The sequence below is a fragment of the Melanotaenia boesemani genome, chromosome 21 (assembly GCF_017639745.1).
Source record: "Melanotaenia boesemani isolate fMelBoe1 chromosome 21, fMelBoe1.pri, whole genome shotgun sequence".
Taxonomy (NCBI): Eukaryota; Metazoa; Chordata; class Actinopteri; order Atheriniformes; family Melanotaeniidae; genus Melanotaenia; species Melanotaenia boesemani.
In genome coordinates this window covers 14,433,271-14,455,472 of record NC_055702.1, presented here as the reverse complement: position 1 = coordinate 14,455,472, position 22,202 = coordinate 14,433,271, and the positions used below count along the sequence as shown (strand labels likewise).

The 22,202-nt window shown below is 36.8% G+C and overlaps 1 protein-coding gene across 4 annotated transcripts in view; it reads left to right on the top strand.

The window, feature by feature from the left end:
• Positions 1–22,202, top strand: part of LOC121632725 (protocadherin-15-like) — a 210,851-nt gene that overhangs the window by 156,379 nt on the left and 32,270 nt on the right. For all 4 annotated transcript variants that reach the window (XM_041974432.1, XM_041974433.1, XM_041974431.1 and 1 more), the window contains 4 exons: positions 11,401–11,510; positions 11,719–11,859; positions 16,440–16,567; positions 21,934–22,164. In XM_041974432.1, the coding sequence (XP_041830366.1) occupies positions 11,401–11,510; positions 11,719–11,859; positions 16,440–16,567; positions 21,934–22,164 (610 nt within the window). The remainder of the gene's footprint in view (positions 1–11,400; positions 11,511–11,718; positions 11,860–16,439; positions 16,568–21,933; positions 22,165–22,202) is intronic.

Genomic DNA, 22,202 nt, shown 5'->3' with positions numbered 1-22,202 from the left:
GGGGCTCAGTGAGTAATGCCTTTCATAGGTTTGACTTAACCAACACGGGCTGTGGTAGCGACTCCATAGCTGGTGTTTTGGAACTGACAATGCAGCTTAAGATGTTAGAGGATTTAGCAACCTTCAACACAGATTTTATCAGAGGATTTGTCAAACCTCCTTTCTGGAATACCCCCCTGGTCCACAACCTCCCACCACATACCTCTTTACAGTTGACAAACGTGCTTCAGCAGAAAGGAGTTGAGTCAAGAGAAAGGAGAGAGTCATGCTGCATTTAAAGGTAGCCTCCAGAGGTGATTGGACCATGCAAAATGAAAGCATCCAATAAGGAGTCAGGGTTGAGAAGCTGTCCAGTTTGGTCCTAGTCAAGTAATTTGCACCAGGGTTGAGCAGAGAGGTGAAAGGAGCAGAAAGTGTTCTGCATGTAACACCCCCACCCATACAAGTCTAAACAATGTTCGGAACCATCAACCACCCATTTAGATGCAAAGGCATTACCAAGAACATTTTCAAACCCTTTTGTGATGGAGCTCAAGGTTGTAATCCTGAATAAACAGAGCCTAACGCATAAGGTTTAATGCTCGATTCAACACAGGATAATTAAAAGTGGGTCAGATATTCAGGGAAGACATTTAAGCTATGTTGACACTGCAGACAAGTCCAACTTTTTTGTCCATAATATCTGTTTTGTTTTTTGTTTTTGTTTTTTTTGTTTGTTTTTTAGTCTTGACAGCACAGATTTGATTTTGTCAAATCAGACACAAAGAGCTGTTATATGTGGTCCTGTTTTTGAAAGTGATCATTCAGTGATCTGAATGATCATGTCACATTTCATCCCACTTTTATTTCACTGAAGTGAGACAGATGTCACAATCGAAACTAGAGGAGGCTGGACCTGGCAAGACTGAGTGTAAACAAACAAAACAATATTATATAATAATTTTGTGGGCTCTGATCTCACAAAACTTCAAAATTGATACACACACTGACTTATGTGACTGACATAAGTCTGGATAATGCAGAGCACTGGCTCAAAAAGGTAAAGAATCATTGTTCTACACAGGGCTTTACAGTGGTATTTTCCATTCCCTTATTCACACAAACACTACAGTAGCAAGCTGTAGTTAAAGTTAATTTTCTTTATTACTTTTTTAGCATTGTTTCTAGACCCAAATTTCTAGTTGGCAAAATTGGCAAGAGGAATTTTATTATTTTAATATATTAAAGAAATGAATGGATGTATGGATGGATGGACAGACCGATGGATGGATGGATGGATGGATGGATGGATTCAGCAGGGTTCATTAGCCAAGCATCAATCATTACATCTTCATTAAAATGTCATAAATCTACACAGTGTTGAATACCCTTCTTGTAATGTGTAACTGTGAATAGTAAATCACAGCAGCACATTTTTTCCTCATTGGAACAGCTGATGGTAAAATGATGACCTAGTTATTTCTCTTTTTTTCTGTTTTAAACTTGTTGTATCCATACTGTGTCAGCAGTGTAGAAATCACAGTCCACAATATCACTTTCAGGGTACTATACACAAATTATTGCAATTCTCTACAGTTTTCCTTCTTATTTTTACGATCAGTGTTTGACTTTACAATCAATTTGCTGCAGAACAAGATGTACATGGGCTTTAAACAAAGGAAAATTTTACAGTACTGCAAATGTACAATGTCATTTTTCAACTTTGCTGAACACATTCACAACATGCTAGTTTTGTTTTAGTTATGTTTTCGTCTTCTTATTCAATAATATATTAAACTATATCATCCACAAAGAATTTTATAGTGGCCATTATTAATGAATTTGAATTTATGAAATATTTCTAACATTGTCCACATGCTTTTCAGGAGGAAACAAGCACAGTGTTTGGGATGTAATACAGAATACTTTATGCAGCTGCAGTCAGGCAATGTATACAGACACAAATTTTTTCACACATGCTCACAGTACACAGAGACTGAGTACCAGTCTACCATACTGCTGGCACTACTTGCCGTTTGTACTTTTTCACTCTGTGGCTTGCTCATCTAGTAAGACAGTTAACGAGCCATGAAGAAGTTTGTTAAATGATTGCTGCAGCTGTGTTTAGTCTGAGCAGAATTTCTACCCGCCTCTGTCTGTCTCTCTCTGTAGTGCACTTTTTGCACCTGCAAAATTAGTATGCAGGAAGTATCACAGATGCACGAATAGTTATTTGCATCTAGTGGAAATGATTAGCATGAGGTTAAGTAAACAGAAAGAAAATAATGTCTTTTGAAAGATTATATATGTCTCCCCAATCCCTCTCACCCTTCCCTTGTTGTGCACAAAAGTTTTTTTGTTTGTGATTGTGTTCTTTATTCATTTGTGTATGTGTGTGTGTGTGTAACAGTGTATCTGTGAAAACAGGCACAGGTTACTTCCATGGCATTGAAATGCCCTGTGGCCCCTTACTCTGTTAATTAATCTAATTAGAAAGACTTAAGAGCTGAAATGCTTCTAACAATCACAGCCTTGTTTTTAATCAAGAAATTACTTGATCAAAGATGGCGGTATGTTGCTTTTTCTTACATCATTACACACAAAGAGATAACATACTAGACCATGGCAGGAGACTGAGAAAAATCCAGCTGTTTTTAATCAGCCTCTTGGCCTGGATACACCACACACATCCTTCTTAATAATCACAGAACAAATCAGCAAGGAGTCTTTATTGCTATCAGCTAGATATGAGGTATGCAACACTGATCCTTGAGAGCTGCAGTCCTGCAGGTTTTAGACGTTTCACTGCTCTAACAAACCTAATTCAAATTAAATGGGTTCAGCAGCATATTAAGTTTTGTTCAGTGACTTGTTCATTTGGATCATGTGTATTTAAAAAGAGAAACAACTACATAGCAGATGACTGCGGCTCTTGAGGACCAGAGTTGCCTACCCCTAAGCTAGATGGACAGACATAAGCCAAGAAATCAATTAAAAGGTATTACAATTGTAGCGTTTACACAGTGTTAACCTCATTGGGCTGTAATCAAGGTAACCCAGACACTAAGAAATCTAGTTTGCATTTAGTGTATTAAAAAGATTTGGTATTATAACATATGCATGTGTTCATTTCTGGTAATTTGGTATTTGAAGATCATCATGATAGCAGAGACTAAATCTAATACAGGGAACAGACTGACTAATTTAATCAACTTCATGTTTCCAATAACAAAACAAAATGCATAAACAAAATGCAAACAGATGCAAAATACACAAAGCAACAATAACTGACAAGACTGATAAGAAGCAAATATAAACAGCAAAGCAATTTGGGAACAATAGAAATCCTTTCGCATGTTTCCTAAAATTACTATGTGGTTCTTTTTTTCGTAATGTTCATGTATTCAGACATGTTTTTTTTTTTTTTTTTTTTTATTAAGGTTTATCTGCTTTTCCTTTTATCTTTACTTATATATTCATGATTACTTAGGCTAGGTACACACAAAGATTTTTTTAAGATTTAAGATGAGATCTTTTTATCTATTCGAGACCTCACACGTGAAGATAAAAAATTTATCAGTGTCGAATATACTGTGTGTGGTGTGGTCCGATAATCTTATCACAGAACAACACACACATAACGATGCTGTCCCACAACTGATCTACAATCTAGTCCTCCGAGCCAGAAATCTCGTGTGATCAAACATGATCTAACAAAAACGAAGAAGAAGAAGGATAGCAACAACCGGAAAAACGAAAAAGTAGAACCATAGCAACAACCGGAAAACACAACACCCAGCATGGAAGAGGATATATAAGACGGGGGAATGATGGTGGTCTTGCAACAAATATTAACAGAAAAAACCAGAACTGAAAAAAAAACTAACTGGAGACAGCGTGAACACTTTATATCCTTTCTTGCTTTCCAGTCAGCTCGCTCTCTGATTGGCTACATTCCGTTCCATGTCACAATCCATAAAGCCACAACTCAAGAGTCGTCAGCTTTCCACACACCTGAAAACTTTTGGTCGTAAATATTGAACATGTTCAATACTTTCGATTGTCGGCCATGATCCATTTTGGAGCTGATTGTCGGACGAATTCGCTCATAACACACCTCAAAACAAATGATAATTTTATAGGAAAATCTAATAAGACCCGATAATCTTTATGTGTGTACCTAGACTTAGACTCTTCCATACTTGAATTATTTTAAAGAGAATTTCATTTTGCTAAACAGCAGGAAAGATAAATTTATGGTGAATTCATTAAAACCTGGATTATAATGAATGTTTCATTTCAACTTGGCTGATTAAAAGCTGTAAGTCCTTGATGGCTAAAGTATGAATAACATTTTTATAAAAGCAGGGTGTATACTGTTACATAACCCCAATTACCTTAAAGACAAATAATGATGCATAATTGAATTTATGCAAAATCTAGCTAGAAGAAATTAATTTGAATACTTATTCTTTTATACAATTCAGATTTTATTTATTTATTTATTTATATATATATATATATATATATATATATATATATATATATATATTTTTTTTTGTATATTTATGGAAATATGTGGAATTATGCAGGGCTCCCAGGGATGAATAATGTTCTTTATCAGCTTCAGGTATTTAGCAGCTGATTACACAACAGCCCAGTTTAAGAGGGATACAGTGAGGATGGCTAGTTACTTTGTGTTCCTGGGTGGCATTACAGTATAACATGGAAGAAATCCATGTTAAGTATGAAGAAAACTGACATGCCCTATAGGTCCAAGGCTCCCTATTTGCATACATATGTGAGCATAAATGGGCCTGTAAAAATAGCTCAGTCTTTTAAATTTACAATAACAGATTTTTACTAAATATTCAGCAAGATAAAGATGTCGGCCTCAAATTCAACAGCAGTTGTTGGGAATATAAATATGCTGCACATGTCTCAGCAATAGTGCTTTGTTGCGATTAAAAGCTTGTCTATCTGTTCAGATACAAAAGATGGTCCAGTGTGTGAGCACTCTAACAGAGGCTTTCATGTATATATAGGAAGGAGAGGCTACTGTACACAAGGGTAGGGTTGCATGTTCATATGATAGATTTGAGAGAGGTAGTAAAGGTAAATGTGAGATTAGAGAGGAGACTATTTTGGTTAAAAAACAGTAGTTGTGATTGTTGACGAGGCTAAGCAAAAAGAAACGAAAAAGAAGGAAATACTGTTAGTCCACTATTTACTAGTGACTACCACAATATTTTAGATAAAAATTGATGCTGTGATATTACATTCATGGCAGTTAGAAACAGACTGAATAAAAAGGTTTTAAAGGACATGATCGTTTGAAAATACAACCATGATGTATTCACAAGCTCAGAAAATTGTAGTGACGTGTGAACTGAAGCTTGAAACTTTAAATTAAAACTGGAAAAGAAATAACTTTTTTCTGTAGGCAGTTAAGACTACTGGCTTAACCGTCTCCTTATGGAAATCCTGCTGCCAATTAGCAAACTTATCTTTTAAGTTTACTTTTTTAAAAAAAGAAAATAGGCTGCAGATAGATAAATTGATTAATGAAGTGACCTCAAGAGCAAGTAAAGTTATCTTTTCCAGCTGGTATTAGTCACAATAATAGGTTAAACATGTACAAGTAGGTTAATTTAACAGAATCAGCTGCTCAGTGGAATTGTACAGATCAAGTTATTAAATAATAAATAAAGGTGCTCTTCAAACTTTCCTCATCCATGCTTTTTCAGTGATAATTCCCACAGAATCTGAGCCAAATGAATGTGAGAAACGTTTGAGAACGTAGCAGAACTTTCAGCTGCTCCTATCCACCACATTTAACTTAATGCGAAGTGCTTGTTAGCTTGCTATGAATTTGTTAATTGAAAAATGTTAAGAGGTCTGTCCTGAAGAAGTTAGTTTGTGTTGTTGTTGTGGTGCATCTTCTCTTCTGACTAAAAGCAGTAAAGATTTTCTGGTGCTCTTTGGTGAAATATACTGGACAACATGATTTTCCTTAGCAACATATATGTTCTTACTGTCTGCAAGGAAACCAACACAAATAAAACACTTACTGTTCAAAAAACTTAGGCACTAGTTATGTTAAACTTATTGCACTCACTGCTGATGTTTTACACAACCACTTGGCATGTTATTACCTACTGTTATAGCAGTAGAACATGTTATTAAATAGAGGTCTGCAACTCATGGCTCTCAAGTCACATAAGTGTCTTCTGCTCCTCTGCACTGGCTCTATACTGTAAAACTAGTGAAATTCAGTATAAACGGATATACGTTCGTTACCAACACTGCTGAATGCATGAGTACTCTTGATTTGTGGTGAGAAATTAGCAAACATCCAAAAAAATGTTATGATAAAAGTAGGGCATGACACGTTAATGCGTTATTGTGTTAATGCATTAATTAATTAACAGCATTCATTTTTTATTGTGCAGGTTTTTTGTTTTTTTTTTCTCAAACTTGTTGCTCGCTGGCCTACATGCAAAGGGTTGCAGTCCATGTCTTGTCTTCCATGTGTTTTCATGCTGCAGAAGTGTGTCTGATGTAATCAGGAGAGAGCAGGTTTATTCATTTTTTTATTTATTAAAATGAAGATGTTTTCTGTCTGGCACTTAGAGCCGACATTTCTCTTTGTCCATTAAAACCCAGCTTCTTTTTTTTTTTTTTTTTGACGGAAAACTGCTTCCAAAAGACAATGAAAAATGTAGTTTGTTTTTTTTTTTAAACTAAGTATGGTTTTGTCCTGGTGGATATAAGTTTTGAGGCAAGACAGCAAAGGTAAGACATTTAATGACTATGTTGTACAAGCGTGAGGCATAAATTGGGCCTTCTTTTCCCACTGGTTTGGTTAATTTTGGTCATAGCGAGATGAAACTTACAGTTTTAGAATGTGTGATTGGTGATAATAGAAATGGTTTTACTACATTCATTTACAGACCTGATGTTACACCTGTAAACTGGATGGTAACCCTGTAACTCCCGATAGCGAGAGTGCAGGCACAAGAGGTCAAAGCTAAACATTTGTTAAAAAGACAATAGATTTTTGTGTATGTGTGTGTTTGTTGAGGTGTCTTACAGTTTGAAGAGTCACACATTTTACAGTCTCAAGTTCATTTATAAAAATACTCAAAAAAAAACCAAAAACTAATGGGCATGATTTACTAAATATTGCCGTGATATTTTGCATCTTTAGGTTACTATTGTTTTAAATGATGTTATACTGTGATATAAATAAGCACGCACGTACAGCCTCCCACACATTTTAAAGTGTGTTACTGTATAAACTAAATTGTACATAACTGTCGAGTGAAATAAAGAGAAGCCATTTTGAGGTTGCTGGAGCCAGACAAATCAAAGCAAACAAAATGTTTGACACAGATTATGGGTTTATTGACACTGAAGAAAAAATACAAAAAAAAAAACAAAAAAAAAAAAAAGAAAGAAAAAATGCCAGTGTACTATTTTGTTTTTCTAAGATGGCTCTATTTGGAACATGATTTTGTAGGAGAGTACATCTGCTTGGAAAATGAGGTCATAGTCAGCAGATAGCTTTTTCTGTGTGAACCATCATTTCTGGAATGTCTATGCAATAGCCTACAATTGCTTTCATCGCACCAAACAGTGAAGAAGAAGTCCATCTGTGCCACTGACAGAGCAACTATCATTTCTTTCTTCTGCAGGAGTAAAGCTATTTCTAGGCTCACAGCAGAACTGCAGCACTTTATCAGGGTCCTGTCTAACCAGAGAGAGCGAAGGCAGCAGAAACATATCCACTCTGGGTGACAGTCTGTCAGGACAGCAGTTTGATTTCTTCACAGAAAGTCTGGGTCTATTCTTACTGTAGTTTTTACAGAGAGTGCCAGGTTAAGCTCCTCTTGCTCTGCAGTGGCCCTCACTCCAAATATTTGATCTAATAGGAGACTTTTTACATCGGCTTGACCTCTAAAACACCTTTTTTAACATCAAAATTTTTAATTTCAGTATTTTTATTGTGTTCATCACATTTATAGTACGATTTTTAGGAAAATGGTTTTCCAATTACTCTTAAGTCAGAGTAAATGGTTTTAAATAATTGTGTAACAAATGAGAACAATTTTGTGTCATGCAACAAAAGCTGATGCGCAATATTATTAATTTTCCTGACTTGACATGTGCATTGTGCATGCACAAATCTGTGTCATTACTGAAAAGATGCATTGTGCAGTGCATTAGCACAGATTATGTTGTGGTTTTGTGTAGACAGTGACACAGAAGCAAAAGTTATTCTCAGTTATAAGTGCAGAATTTAGGCAGAAAACTAAAAAAGGGAGGTGTGAGAAGGGACAGAAAGATTAGTAATGTGTGTGAGAAGATGATTTGTGGGAAAAAACATGCTAAAAGTAAAAAAAAAAAACAGATTTGATAGTGGCAATAAGATAAGAAAAACTACAATGAGGAGGCTATCACAGCCAACATTTATCATTACCCTTGTTGTCCCCTCCTTTACACTAGAATTCTGGGAGCAATGCTTAGCTAATGCTTTATCGTACAGCTTATAATCAGTGCAAATTTTTTTTCAGGTATGTGAGTGATTTCATTTTACAATAAAAGCCTCAGGTGAATAATTAAAAGTTAGAACATTACCCTCATTAGTTTAGTAGTACATGTGTTAATGTATGTGTGTGTCTCTTATCAGTGTCAGCCCAGCTTGCTGTAGTCACTATGATTAGAGAGCACAGGAAGGGGACACGGGCCTGATGATGAGCTGTGTCAGATTGTTCATCTGTAGACAGCATTTGTGGTACCGTGTGCACATGGAGTTTGTCTGATTACATAGTGAGCATCTTCTCAATTTTGCTCCTGCACCACTGTCCGGATGCCATTGTGGGGAGGAAGGACAATAAATAAAGCTGAGATCTGCTGGGATGGCTGCTAAAAGCTGGAGCTGAGGGAGAAAGGAAAAGGAGTGAGGCAGAGAGGGAAAAGATGGAGGAAAGAGCAGATGGAGATGTGCATGAATAGAGTGAGTAGAAAAAGGAAAATTTAGATGGGGGGGTAACGTAAGAGGGAGAGGAGGCGTTACATACTGAAGAGTTATTGGATACTACAAAAGAAGCAAGTCAGATTTATATGCGCTACTGCTGAAGCTGCTAAATTGAGTAAGTTTGAATAATTTCAAACTTTCTGAATGATCAGTCATTCATACACGGGGCATGTTTGGGCATCTCTGCATCATGTAAAATAAATTATTGGGAGTTGTTTTTTTTTTTTGTTTTTTTTAATTGATTATAAAATATATATTTACTTAGCTTTAATTCACTGTTTGAATTGAGCAAAGGTTACAGTAGAAAATTTGAGATTTCACATTCCTGCAACTGGAAAATTAAACTTCCTTTTCCCTGCAGAACAGCAGAAGAAAATGCCCCAAAATAAATAGAAAATGCTCTGAAAAAAAAAAAATCAGGTTGGTCAAAATTTGTGGCTGCCCATGATTGATTAGACACAATATACTGTAATACCTTTTCTTGTTAATCAGTTACAGGTGTAAACGTGTGCTGTGCAAAGTCCGTACATATGAAACATACTTAAGTTTCACACACTACATTCAGTCTGAAGTCAATTAAATCAGTAAGCTTTAGCTTTGTATTTATTTGGGTAAAGCAGGAGGTTCGAGGGGTGATTGACTGGGCAGGAAGTCAATTGCCCCAACACAGACACACTCAAACTGCCTCACACTCCCTAGCAGCATCATTTATCATGTTGTGTTGACTTAATAGCTGGGCCAGTTGGTTGCCCACACTATAATGTTTAGCCAGCTGTGACGGTTGGCCTAATGACTGGTCTGGGTTTACTTAATGGAGCAAAACCGGCTGGAAATTTGAGTGTTGCCAGTGTCTAAGAAAATCTGTGAAGGTTATAAGCCCGGAAAACTGCCCGCCACATGAAAAGAGGGACAGGTGGACAAAAACAAAACCATTTTGATGGTTTAATTTCACCACTAATAAACCCTGTAAGACAACTTATTCCATGCATGCTTTATTATACAGACATAATTTATGCTTAAAATGATAAGTGAGAGAGTGATGCTGTAGCCAATCACAGAGTGTGTCACAGTGTGTCTGGTATTTAGCACTGCGGTTTCAGCAAGAAGGCGGAGTCTGCATCGAACTTTCTGTACAAACCTTAGTTTTTCCTCTGTGGTCACCAGCTTCTCTCTAAATTTCATTTAAGATTTAACATGCTTTGATGTAGAGGCTTTACTGCAGTATAACAGCAGTTTACCACATTTGAAAAAGCACAGTGTGAACAAAGCAAACAACTTGCTAATAAAGCAGGAGGTTGGGAAGGTGCGGGAGATGTATTTCAAGGCTGAAATGGTCGCTGAGAAAAACAACATGTGGAGCACAGAGTGGGCAAAATGACTGAATTCTGCTGTGAATTTAAAACATGCTAATTGTGTGGGACAGACTGAAGTCAAGGACGACTGGATAGAAAGGAACATGTAACTAGCACTATGTCCCTGCCTGAAATAATGCAGAGCTTCAATGTGCAGTTTTAATTGGCTCATTTGCCAAATAATGGCTTAAATTAGAGGAAAAAATAGTAAAGAACAAAATACTAATGCTAATGTAATCAATCACTAGTACCATTTCTAATGGTAAAAAAAAATAATAATAATTTATGTAAATATCATATTTCTAGTAAAAATATGTGGAGTCTTTCAATTAATATTTTGAAAGCTTTTCTCGAAATGAGGTTTAATTTAGTCATATTTAAAACCAGAAAGCTCAAATTCAATTCAAATTAAACATACAAAACTTTTCTGTGGTATTTGTCCAAATGTCACTGATAGCTTGGTTTCTAAAACCACATTCTTCTTTCATTTCTTTCATTACTTTTATGGTTTGGACTATATTGTTCCTGTTTATCAAGGCATTTAAAAAGAGATATCCAACGTTCATTTAAATTAGAAAGACACAAATGTGTTGAACCTGGCGTTTGATTTCAGAATGACAGTCAGGTGCACAAACTCCTTTGAGATTTTGCAAGAAAACAGCTGTTCATTGATGATCTGTGCTCAGGGGCAGAGTAGAAAAACTCGAGTCTTGTCAAGGAGTGAATTTCTTCATTAACTGCCTGTTTAAAAGGTGAACGTTAAGCCACTGGCTCTTACTTTATCTCAAGACTTTTTAATAATGACATCCCACCTAATTACTGCACCCGCTAACTCTTCTAAGTGTGAGCACAGTTTGCATATACTTTATCCTTTGGGGTAAAATTGCTTCTAGCTTGGCAAGTGTTGGATGTGTATAATGGATTTAATCCACACCAGATCTCAGTTGCCCTCTGAGAGGAAGTTGGCCCACAGTTCACACATGCATATTTAGTTTTCTTATCACTTAATATTGATTAATCTATTCCCAGGTTTTCGCCAGTGAGTGAGGAAGCTGCTGTGGGAACTCTAGTGGGGGTAATTTTGGCAGCTGCCGTCAATCAGACTATTGTTTATTCCATCATTGAAGGCAACAAGGGAGGTGAGTACACCAGAGATTTCTTCCATTTGTTACAGCTCCTTTCTGGTCAAACTATTTCCAGCAGCTGCACCATTTCCTGTTCATTTCTCAAAACTCTGTACTCCAACAGTACCCCTTCACTTGCTATCTGCTTTAACTAAAATTTCAACAATCTTTCTTTTGGTTCCTTTTTATTTATGGTCTTTCTTCATTGTTTTGTTCTCCCCAGATGTTTTTACAGTAAATGAAACAACGGGAGCAATTTTCACTGCCAAACCTCTGGACTACGAGACCAACTCTAGCTATGTTCTGAAAGTAGAGGCGGACTCCATGGGAGTGGTGTCCTCAAACCTCAGAGCTCCCTCAAAGGGTGAGTGTATAATTGCATTTACGGTCTAATCTCAGATCACAGGCCTCACTGTTTTATTCATGGATTGCACCACTGCACATGCTCACAGATTTTATTCTGCTCACAGTGAATTACACAGTTTATATTAGTATAAACATGCCACTGTCTTTCTAATACACACTTTAATAATGTACACAGATTTGCAACAACACTGAAACTGTGAGGAGTCTCATGAGAGATCCTCTTGATACAATCCAGTTTTCTGCTGGGAAAACGTGGGTTCCATTGTTCTTTTGATACCTCACCATCCTCTGTACCAAGATAACACATTTCAAGTTACACCACCACAAAAAAAGGTGCAGACTTCTCATCTTCTCAGTGGGCCTGGTCTGGTATGATTATATTGGTAAAAGTAGGTGAGAAGATATTGAAACCCATAGATTAACTTTATATCTGGCTCATGTATTCAGTGTGCGTACTGCTAAGACACAGAAGCAAAAAGCATCATTTATTATACAGTTATTTATTGTGAAGCTGTTATCTTGCACTCACAAGTAAATGTTTCTTATCTCATAAAAAGAAAACTCATGTTTGCATGATAAGTTCATTTTTCTTATTCAACAAAATTGGATTTTGTTTTCTCAAGGTCATGACATGTAGTAACCTCTTATTATTATTATTATTATTATTGTTAATAATAATAATAATAATTTTATTTTTATTTTTCTTTTATTTTTTTCTAATCGCTAAATGACTATAATCAGGTTGAAAATGAGCATTTTCTATATAAAGATCAAGTTTCAGGATCTTTGGGCTTAGAAAAGAGTAGATACAGGTTTAACCACTTCAGCCAGTAGCTGCCCCTCAGGACATCCCACATTTTGTTTTGTGGAAAAAAAACTTTACTTGGCTGAACTGACAGAATATTTTAACCTGTCATCTTGAGAAACTATGCCTACCCGTCTTTTCTTAACTCCTTAAGGCCCATGAAAAAGTGATAAGGACATTTTTTTAAATATGAGGTCTCTATTTGGCCCTTTGACAAAATGTAACAAAAAGGATCAAATTTTTTTTATATACATTTACCGTTTAATATGTCAAAATTATTATAATGTGTTTTTTGCTTCCTGGTATCTATTAGGAAACAGAAGACATGTTAATTTGTGTTCAACAGGATTTAGAGCAAAGTTTTTACCATAAAGTGATGCAAAATGTCTTAGAAACTATGTATCAAATATGTCAAGTTGGGCTCTATAGAGTTAAGATAATTACATATTAAATCCTTTATAATCATAAAACGAGCTTTGCTATCTTGATCTTGAAGTAATTAACTCTTGATCTCGAGATAATGCTATTAAATATTTTTAAGCTTTGCTTCCATATTAAGAGGTGTCTGTGTTTCTAAATCTTTTAAAAATGTGGTGCCAAGACATAGACAGGCCTCAAAGATGGCTTTCTCCTGATTTGTTGATCTGGGAACAAAAACACTAAAGAAAAAATAAGTTATAATCAGGATGTTCAGGTTAGTTTAACGCAGGTTCATTATTTCCCTTAGATACTATAAAAGTAATTAAATCTACCAGAATCTGTGTTCACTTCCAAGTCTCTGATGACAGGAAAAATCACACACATACAATAAACAACTCTTTAGTGTCTGAACAGTCTCTGGTACAATCTAAAACATTGCTGGAGCCCACACACACCTTTCTCGTTGCTCAGCCTCCCCCAGCAGGATAGTGCGCCCCACCACCTCATAAAGATTGCCTGGAAATGGCTTAAAAGTGCCACAGTGGTCTCATGTCTGTGTCTCGGTGAAACAGAGATGTTTTCACAGCATACGGGGAGCCTACGCATTATGAAGCAGGGGGTTTCATCCTGCTGATCAGTGCATCTCTCATCACTCACACACACACTCTTTGTCTAGGTGGAGCTCCCTTTTATCTTGCAAAGGAGTTCTCTGCAGCTTTCCATCTTGTCTCGGCAGACGTTATATTTGGCTTTTGCTGTTTTCTTTTAAGCTGCTCTTTCATTCGTTTTGCAGCTGTCTATCAAATATTTAGGTAATGCCAGCTTGTTGCCTTTACTGTTGCTGTTGTAAATGTACCAGTCTTTCTCTCTGCTACTAGTTGTTATCATGAGTCTTTGTATTTATGCACAAGATAACACACTGGGCTCATGAGTTATTTGGAAGAAAAAAAGAAACACATCTTCAAACTTTCTTTAAACTAGTGTTTCATTATTCTTAAACTGAATGTAAGAGGAAGTAACAGTAAAAAAAATTATATCTTCTTGTTTTAAATATGATTAAGTATAAATGGATGCAATTGGTCTTAAATTCTTTCACATTTTTCTTTTTCCTCCCTGGTTTTTCATTCTGATTGTTTTTTATGTTCTTTCTTTTTCTAAACATATTTGAATTCTTCTTGATTAAATCTCTGCTTCACAGCTTTTTCTTATCTTCTTTAATTATAGTATTTAGCACTTGCTGTTCTCGTTTCATTTAAACTTTTAAAATTAAAGAATTCTGCTGGGATTAAAGCCACAAATCATCGTAGTCATTAACAAATCTCTATTTCTTTTTGGTTTGCAGTTTAATCAGGCAGCAAATCAATAAGACTCTAACAGTGTTAATTCTGCTTTCTACCTCGAGTGAAGATTTGGATGACAACTAAACAGTTGGCCATTGCGTCTCAGGGGTGTTGTAGATAAATAGATTGTTTGCATCTGCTTGTTTGCTTTGCTTCTTTACCGTGCTTTTGTCTTACTTTTTTTTTTTTTTTTTGTCTTTTGTCTTTTTTGGAGTTGAACGTCAGCAGTCAACAGTCCTGGGATTTCTTGTTTTTTAGGGGGTTGAGCTTACACTTTCATCTGGGTTTGATTTAGAATCCATTGTTTGCAACCAGATAAATTATGTTGATTATGTAAATTAATGTTGGCCTTGATTTTAATTTTGAAGATGTTTGCCATGGAAATGTCAGATTGTCAAGTGAAGTTTCTTGTTTTTTGTCTGTTTGTTTTGTTTTTTTGCTGAGTAATTACCCAAGTACAATAATAGTTCATTACTGTAGTAATATCTACAATAGTTAGGCCTCACAGCATGAAGGTCACTGGTTTGAGCTTTGGCTGGAGAGGGGTTTGATCAGTGGCCTTTCTGTGTTTAGTTCTTCTCATGTATGCATGGATTCTCTCTGGGGACTCCTGCTTCCTCCCACAATCCAAAGACATGCACATTATTCGCCACTCTAAATTCTCCCTAGGAATGAATGTGAGCATGAGTGGTTGGGTCCTCTGTGTTGGCTCTGCGATGGACTGATGACCTGTCCAGGGTGTACCCTGCCTGCTAAATGCTGGGATAGGCTCCAGCCCCTCGCAACACTGAATTGGACTGAGCTGTATAGAGAATGAATACTGTAGGAATATGATGCATAACGTGTAGTGCATATTGATTAGTGAAAGATTACCCTAATGGGTGCTGGGCTATTTTAAAGGTAATTTCACTACCATTACTTTAAAGCTATTAGGTTGTTCATTTCAAGTTATGCCCGTACATGTTTTATCTAAATTCTTTCAAGGCATCCTAAGCTGACCAGATGTGTCATCACTTTACATCACAGTACAAATGTAATTGTTTATATCAGCCTTGCATCAAGAAAGCAAAATGTCTTCAGATGGAACTGTAATGCTTTTACCTACTAAACTGGTGCTCTTTTTGTCTTTGTTTGTTGCCTTTCTGAGTTGAAGATGCGAATAACTTTTTGATTTAGCAATTCTTTGGAAAAAAAAAAGTAAGAAAACGTATATATTGGAAATGAATGTCAAGATTTTGTAGACGGAGGACTTGACACTGCATCAACTGATAACACTTTGTGATATAGAAAAAGAAATAATAAGTATAATAATAAGTATCCAAAGGCCATATCATGTGATTGTTTCATCATTATCTTATGATTACTTTCTCTTTTTGAATCCCTTCACTTAAAGTGGTTCCTTCCTGTCATAACGACTCTTGTGTTATTTGTTTGTTCCATAAACTTCTTTACCAAAGCTATAAATGAAATGTGATCAAACCACTTGGACACAGTCCTGATGAATGATGGTAGACCAGGCTGATAAATTCTTTTTGATTTTTCTTTCCCAACTTTTAATTAGTCAGACATTTAAACCGGCCTTTTAAGCAGTCTATATTTTTTTTCTTGGCTAAACCAATCTGTGTGGCTGATAAAGAAAGCGGTAAAAGTTTAAACCAGAGGTATGCATGTAGCTATGATCACCTGCAGGCAAAGATGATGATACAGTAGCTGCTGAAATTACAGTTGTACTACCCAACAGGATCACAGCTGTTGTAAGCAAAGCAGAGGTCTGTTGCTGGTACGGCCATATCTGAAGCTCCAAGTGACCATTGTTGTATGTTTTGTTGATATGTGCCACAGGTTAGAAGAGTAATGAAGGTGCATGCCTGTAAGCTTACAAAACTATTGCCACTGCAAAACAAATTATATATAGACTAGTTTACTGAGCAGCTCTACATATTGCCTTATGTTGTACTTTTTATGTTCATAGCAAAATGATATTATCTTCTTTCTTATGTTTGTGTTTTTTAGCTAACACAGCTAAGGTGGTGATAGATGTCCAGGATGAGAACGACCACCCACCAGTATTCACCAGGCCTCTGTACATTGGAGGAGTTGCAGAAGATGCCAAAACTTTCACTTCAGTTTTGCAAGTACAGGTACAAGCATGTAGTCAAACCAGTCATATGCAGAGTATGGAAATGCTTACAGCACATTGCGTGAAGTTGTGTTTGTCTTGTTTGTGTTGTGTATATTAAATGAAAAACATTTTCAGCTGTTATAATAAGATTAAAATGCTACACCTTTTTTTCTCTCTCTCTATTTCTCAGTTGATAAAGATCAACTTGAGTGAATATCATTAAAATAGCTTTCAGGAGCCAAAGTGGGTCACAGAGCCTGTCTCTCTCTTTCAGACTCTATCTAACAAATAGTAATATGTCTTAATGAGCCTGGATGCCACAAGAGACACAGGAAGGGTCTCTTGCAGTAAAGTATGTGCTTTAATATTTAATTACAGGTTTTGACAATCATTCTTAGACATTCCTGTTTCATTACCTTTCATTACCTTGCTCGGTGTCAGTAACAGGACAGATGAGAGAGGAAGGAAGAACATGCAGCTGAGTCACATTTAAAACCACTTTTTTATTTTTATTTATTTATTTATTTATTTAGTCAGTCAATTGTGGGCATTATTTTTGAGTAAGAACCTCTAATGGCATAATTATCCCTATCTCCCCATAGTAAAGAATAATATTTAAAAAAAAAAAAAAATCCCTGGATCCCGATCTGGATCACCCCAAAAATCTCATCACTTGTTCCTTATTCCACTTCTGAGATTTCCTTAAAATCTAAACAAAATCCATCCAAATCTTTTTGAGTTATGACAGAGAAACCAATGCCGCAGAAAACTTGACCTCAGCCTCGGCAAGTCTGCTCAGATAAGATTCACTCATTGCAACTTATTGATGATTTAAATGTGACAATTTCCTCTAGAGTCAAGGAGACACACCATCCTGTCTCTGTAGGGGTTAATCATACAGTTCCACACTGTTCTGTTGGTGTACATTACAAACGTACATGTTCACTGGTGCAGAATGATGAATGACTTATCTGACCATCAACTCTTTGAGCTTTATTTGTATTTGTGATGACGGCTTACTCACTGCAACCCTTCTGAAAAATTCATCTCTTTGCAGCTTTTAATATACCTTTCTTGCTTTTCATGTCTGATCACATCCTGTACTGTTACTCTGTCACCTGTGGTAAAACGGCCCTTCTGTGTTTCCTTGCAAACTGCAGTCATGCACAACCATTATGGTCATTAAATATGTACTTTCAATTAAAATTTCTAATCTTTCTTGTTTAAATACAGATGCTTCTGTCCCTCTTGAAGTACTTGCTAGTTCAAGAGATCACACTGTTTTGTTTTGTTTTGGGGGGGGGTTCTTCTATTACATTTGGTTTATAATATAGGTTTGTGTGTATGTAAAAGATTACTATGAAGCTCAAAATTCACATGGAAGGGAGCTTCTTTCTTACAGAAAACTTCCAGTCCAGTCTTTTCTTTGTTTGCTTAGTGTCGGCACAAAGGAACACATTTACATAATTTTGGTCCAGTTAGTTTTCCAAACTTCAAAGAAAGAGAGAGCAGCTGCCTGAAAGTATCACAGCCAACCGAGCCATTTTTAAAGATAGACATTAAATACACTAAAACTGACAGAATGTGACTAGAAGAGTATTGCAGTGTGCATCATAGCAAAATTATCTCCAATTTCATGGCATGCACACATTTTCTGCTGGGCCACTGAAAGTAGAATTATTATCCGGTAAAGAAGCTTAATATGAGGTCCTAAGATGGTTTTTGTGAAGTTCACCCGTCTATAGTATATCAACAATGAACTGTTACATAGTACCTTTCTTATGGTATGTTACGGCCGCCTGCTTGCCGGCTCGGCGACCAGCAGGACTGCAGCCTGGTGACAGCTGAGCTGACTGACAGGGTGCATCATGTGGCACCGCCCCACCCCCTCACCTGGCACCTGGATTGGCCGGCTCGTCATCGGAAGGCAGGCTGTTCGTCATTGGAGCCCTACATAGCCTCATCAGCAGCATCATTCGGGGCAGCTGTGGACAGTGGGACACATGCCTGCCAGGCTGAGAGAATTGTGGACTATTGTGTGTGAATTCGGCGAGTTAAAGAATAACATTAAGGACTTTATGTTGATGTGTGTGGTGTTCCCTACCCTGAGTGAGGTGAAGTTCATTTTGGTTTGGTTTGGTATATCTAATTCCGCCTTTGTGCGTGTTTCCCGTTTTGTGGACATTTTCTTTTGGTTATTATCCTAGTCTTTTGTGATACCCTTTAACGGGACACTTTAAGTTGATTACCCTGTTTTTTGTGGACATTCCCTTTTGGTTATTATAGTGCTTGTGTTACCCTGTAACGGGACACTTTAAGTTGATTAACCATTTCGTTTTGTTTTGTGTGGCCGATACCAGAGCGGTGTCTGGACCCATTTTGTTGAAATAAATTGTCTTTTCGTTTAACTCTGGTATTCGGCTCTCTTTGTGTTCCGTCCTCCTTACCCCTAGAGCACGAGGACGTAACATGGTATCAGAATCAGCAGAACCTGTCCAGCCTTTTTATTAATATTATAAAAATGGTTGAGTGTTAAGACTAAATTAACAGTGCACTGCCTAAGTGCTGAAGTGTCTACACTTGCTTCTTTCTGCCACTTATTTACTCACATTTTTCCTTCTGGACACCACTGGTGTTTGTTGGTAAGACTTTATTAGGCTGAAGCAGCTGGAGCTCAGGAGGAAGAGAAGTCATCTGCTAACCGGAAGGTTCGTGGATTGATTCCAGGCTTTCCCTGACAACATGTCAAAGTGTCCTTGGTCAAGACACTTAACCCCATGTTGCCTCCTGATGTGCCTGTCAGGGTGAATGGTTGAATGTGACAGGTAGTCTAAAGTGCTTTGAGTGTTCAAGCTGACTGGAAAAGTGCTATATAAGTACAAGTCCATTTTACAACAACCTGCCTGTCATTTGACATATTTAGATACTTAGAAAAGCAAGACCTGTTTAACTCACAATAATATAAATGGAGGGTTGATGGCTAGATAAAGATCCCTCACATCCAGCTGAGAGACAAACTGAACAAAAGCAGCCAGGGAATTCCTGCAACTAATGCGTGACTGGACAGATGGTCTATAGGGGTGATTAGAAAGATGGATAGGGATGCTGCCAGCACACTTGCTTAGAAAATTACAAAAAAAAAAAAAAAAAAAAAGATGAAGAGAAGGTTTGAGAAACATGCACAATACTATTTATGCATAATTTCATTCAGTGGTTTCACTCAAGTGTAACTAATTTCATCACATCTGTCTAAACCTGTGGTTTAATGAGTTTTGTGAGAGATTTCAGAGACATGTTTTTTATCTGTGCATGCCTTCATGTGAGACTGCCAAGCTTTCAGATGGTTCGTGTTTAAGTACACTTGCAAGAATGAATCTATCTTATTGTTCCTTGGAGGACTTATCTGAGATGTTTCTGCACTTTTATCCACCGAAACCAATGTAAAGTGTGTGAAATTTCAGCATCTGCTTGGTCAGATGGTCAGGGAACTTGTTTTTATTAAGCTTATCACATTTCTTGACAAACTGGGCAGGATTAGAAAAGCTGTTTGGCTCTTCCATTTCCCTGTTTTGTACCTTATCTTTTCCATTCTCCTCCACCCCACTGCCTGTGACCAAGTAAGCGACAGGACAACATTTAAAAAGATTTCTCAATTCCAACATGTGGAGGAGAGAAGAGGTAAAAAGAGGAATCAAAGATGTACTGAGAAATGAGAAGAAGTGGTCAGGCACTGAAATGATTACGGGACTTTCAGCAGATGCAAGATATCAAGGGTGTTACTTTTTCCACTTTAAACATACTAGCTATACTGGGGTCAGTTGTTGCCTCCAACAAGGCAGTTATGGTTTAAGGGGTATTCTGTCCCTGTGTGTATAACTCTCAAAATGGCAAACAGCTAAACAGGTGTATTGGCCACTCAAGGTGTAAAGAATGATGCACGTCTGATAACAGGTGGAAAGACTAAGACATGTAAGTAAAGTTCAAAGCATTTACTTGGTCGTCTTCTTCATCAATTGTCTTTCTTTTCAGAGCTTTTCCACTCTCTTGTGAAACTAAAAGCAAACACAAGGATATAGGTCAGCTGACTACCTGTATACACTGAATGAGCAGATTTTTCCATCAATGGATTTTTTTTTCTGTCTTTCCTGATGCCAGGAATCATCATGCTCAAACTCTGAAATAGTAGTTCAGGGAGCCTGACAAATCATTTTCACACATGGCTTGGCCACCACAAAGTCCAGACCTGACCCCCATTGACAATCTTTGGGATGTGCTGGAGAAGGCTTTGTGCAGTGGTTGGACTCTCCCATTATCAATATAGGATCTTGATGAGGTTCTAGCATGCTTTGGGTCTGCTTTGCTTCTGCTTTTAGAGGCATTAAATGTGTCAAATGAATGTTGAAATCAAAAATACAAAGACAATTTAAGTTATAAAACTTGGGTTGAGCTGAGGTTTTCTGGTATTTCAGTGGGAGAACAGCCTAAAGTAAACATCCAGGCAGCACAAAAGAGTGACTGGAAAGGAAAGAGATTGTCTTACCCTGACCTGTGACGAGCCCTGACCTAAATTCTGTTGAAAACCTTTACCAAGTTGAAGTCTGGTTGCAAACAGAACTGCAGATGTCGACACACAAAAACAAAAGGATGACTGTAACTAGCTGTAAGCATGTGCAAGAAGCTTTAAGACGCCAAGGGTTTGTCCACCTAATGTTATTGATGGATTCAGTGTTTGCAGTGCATACTTTATTTTAAAAAATCAGTCTTTCTTTCTTTTGTTTATTTTCTAGAATTAGAAATTCACTGGTTTGTTTCATTAAAAAAAAAAAAAAAAAAAAAAAACTTTCAAATTATGGGTGCCAAAAGTTATGATTACTATTTTTATTACTTATTTTAACAATGTCTTTCTCATTTCTTGCATCAATTCCTTTTGTCCATGGCCATAAGAAATTCAATTATTTATTTTACTTTGATATGCTTGTGTCTCAGAACTAATTCTGGATTCAGCTCCTGCAAAGATCCTGCAATAATTTAATGTCTGAGTGAATATGTGTATGAATGGATTTATATATCTGCCTGCAGCCTAAGGCATCACTTTATCCCTTACTGCTGATTAACTATACTACAACATTTTTTTCAAGGAGGAAAAGTTAGAAAAAATAAGAGAGTTCAAATTACAGAACAGAGATGATGTCAGTCTTGAAGTAGTTAATATACAGTGCATGCTAGTAAAGCATATTAGCTGCTCAGACACCTGCAATAAAATGATAATGATCATAAGAAAACAGAAAAACTAATACAGTTACACTAATCCCAGATTTTGAAATTGTTTATTTGATTCTGATGACGTTGATGGTAATAAAAATTATACTGTTTCTATTTTTGTAGGCTCTAGACAAAGACACTGGTAACTACAGTTCCATGATGTACCGACTGATCATTCCCCCTCCAGCTGGTAAAGACACTAAAGATGGCAAAGATGGCTTTGTCATTGAGCCGTACAGCGGTGTGGTGAAGACAGCTATCATGTATCGTAACATGAGGAGATCATATTTTAAGTTTGAGGTGGTTGCCACGGATAACTATGGTCAAGGACACAGCAGCAAGGCAGAGATTGTGGTGTGTGCATTTTATTTTTGACACTGATGGCAGTTTTA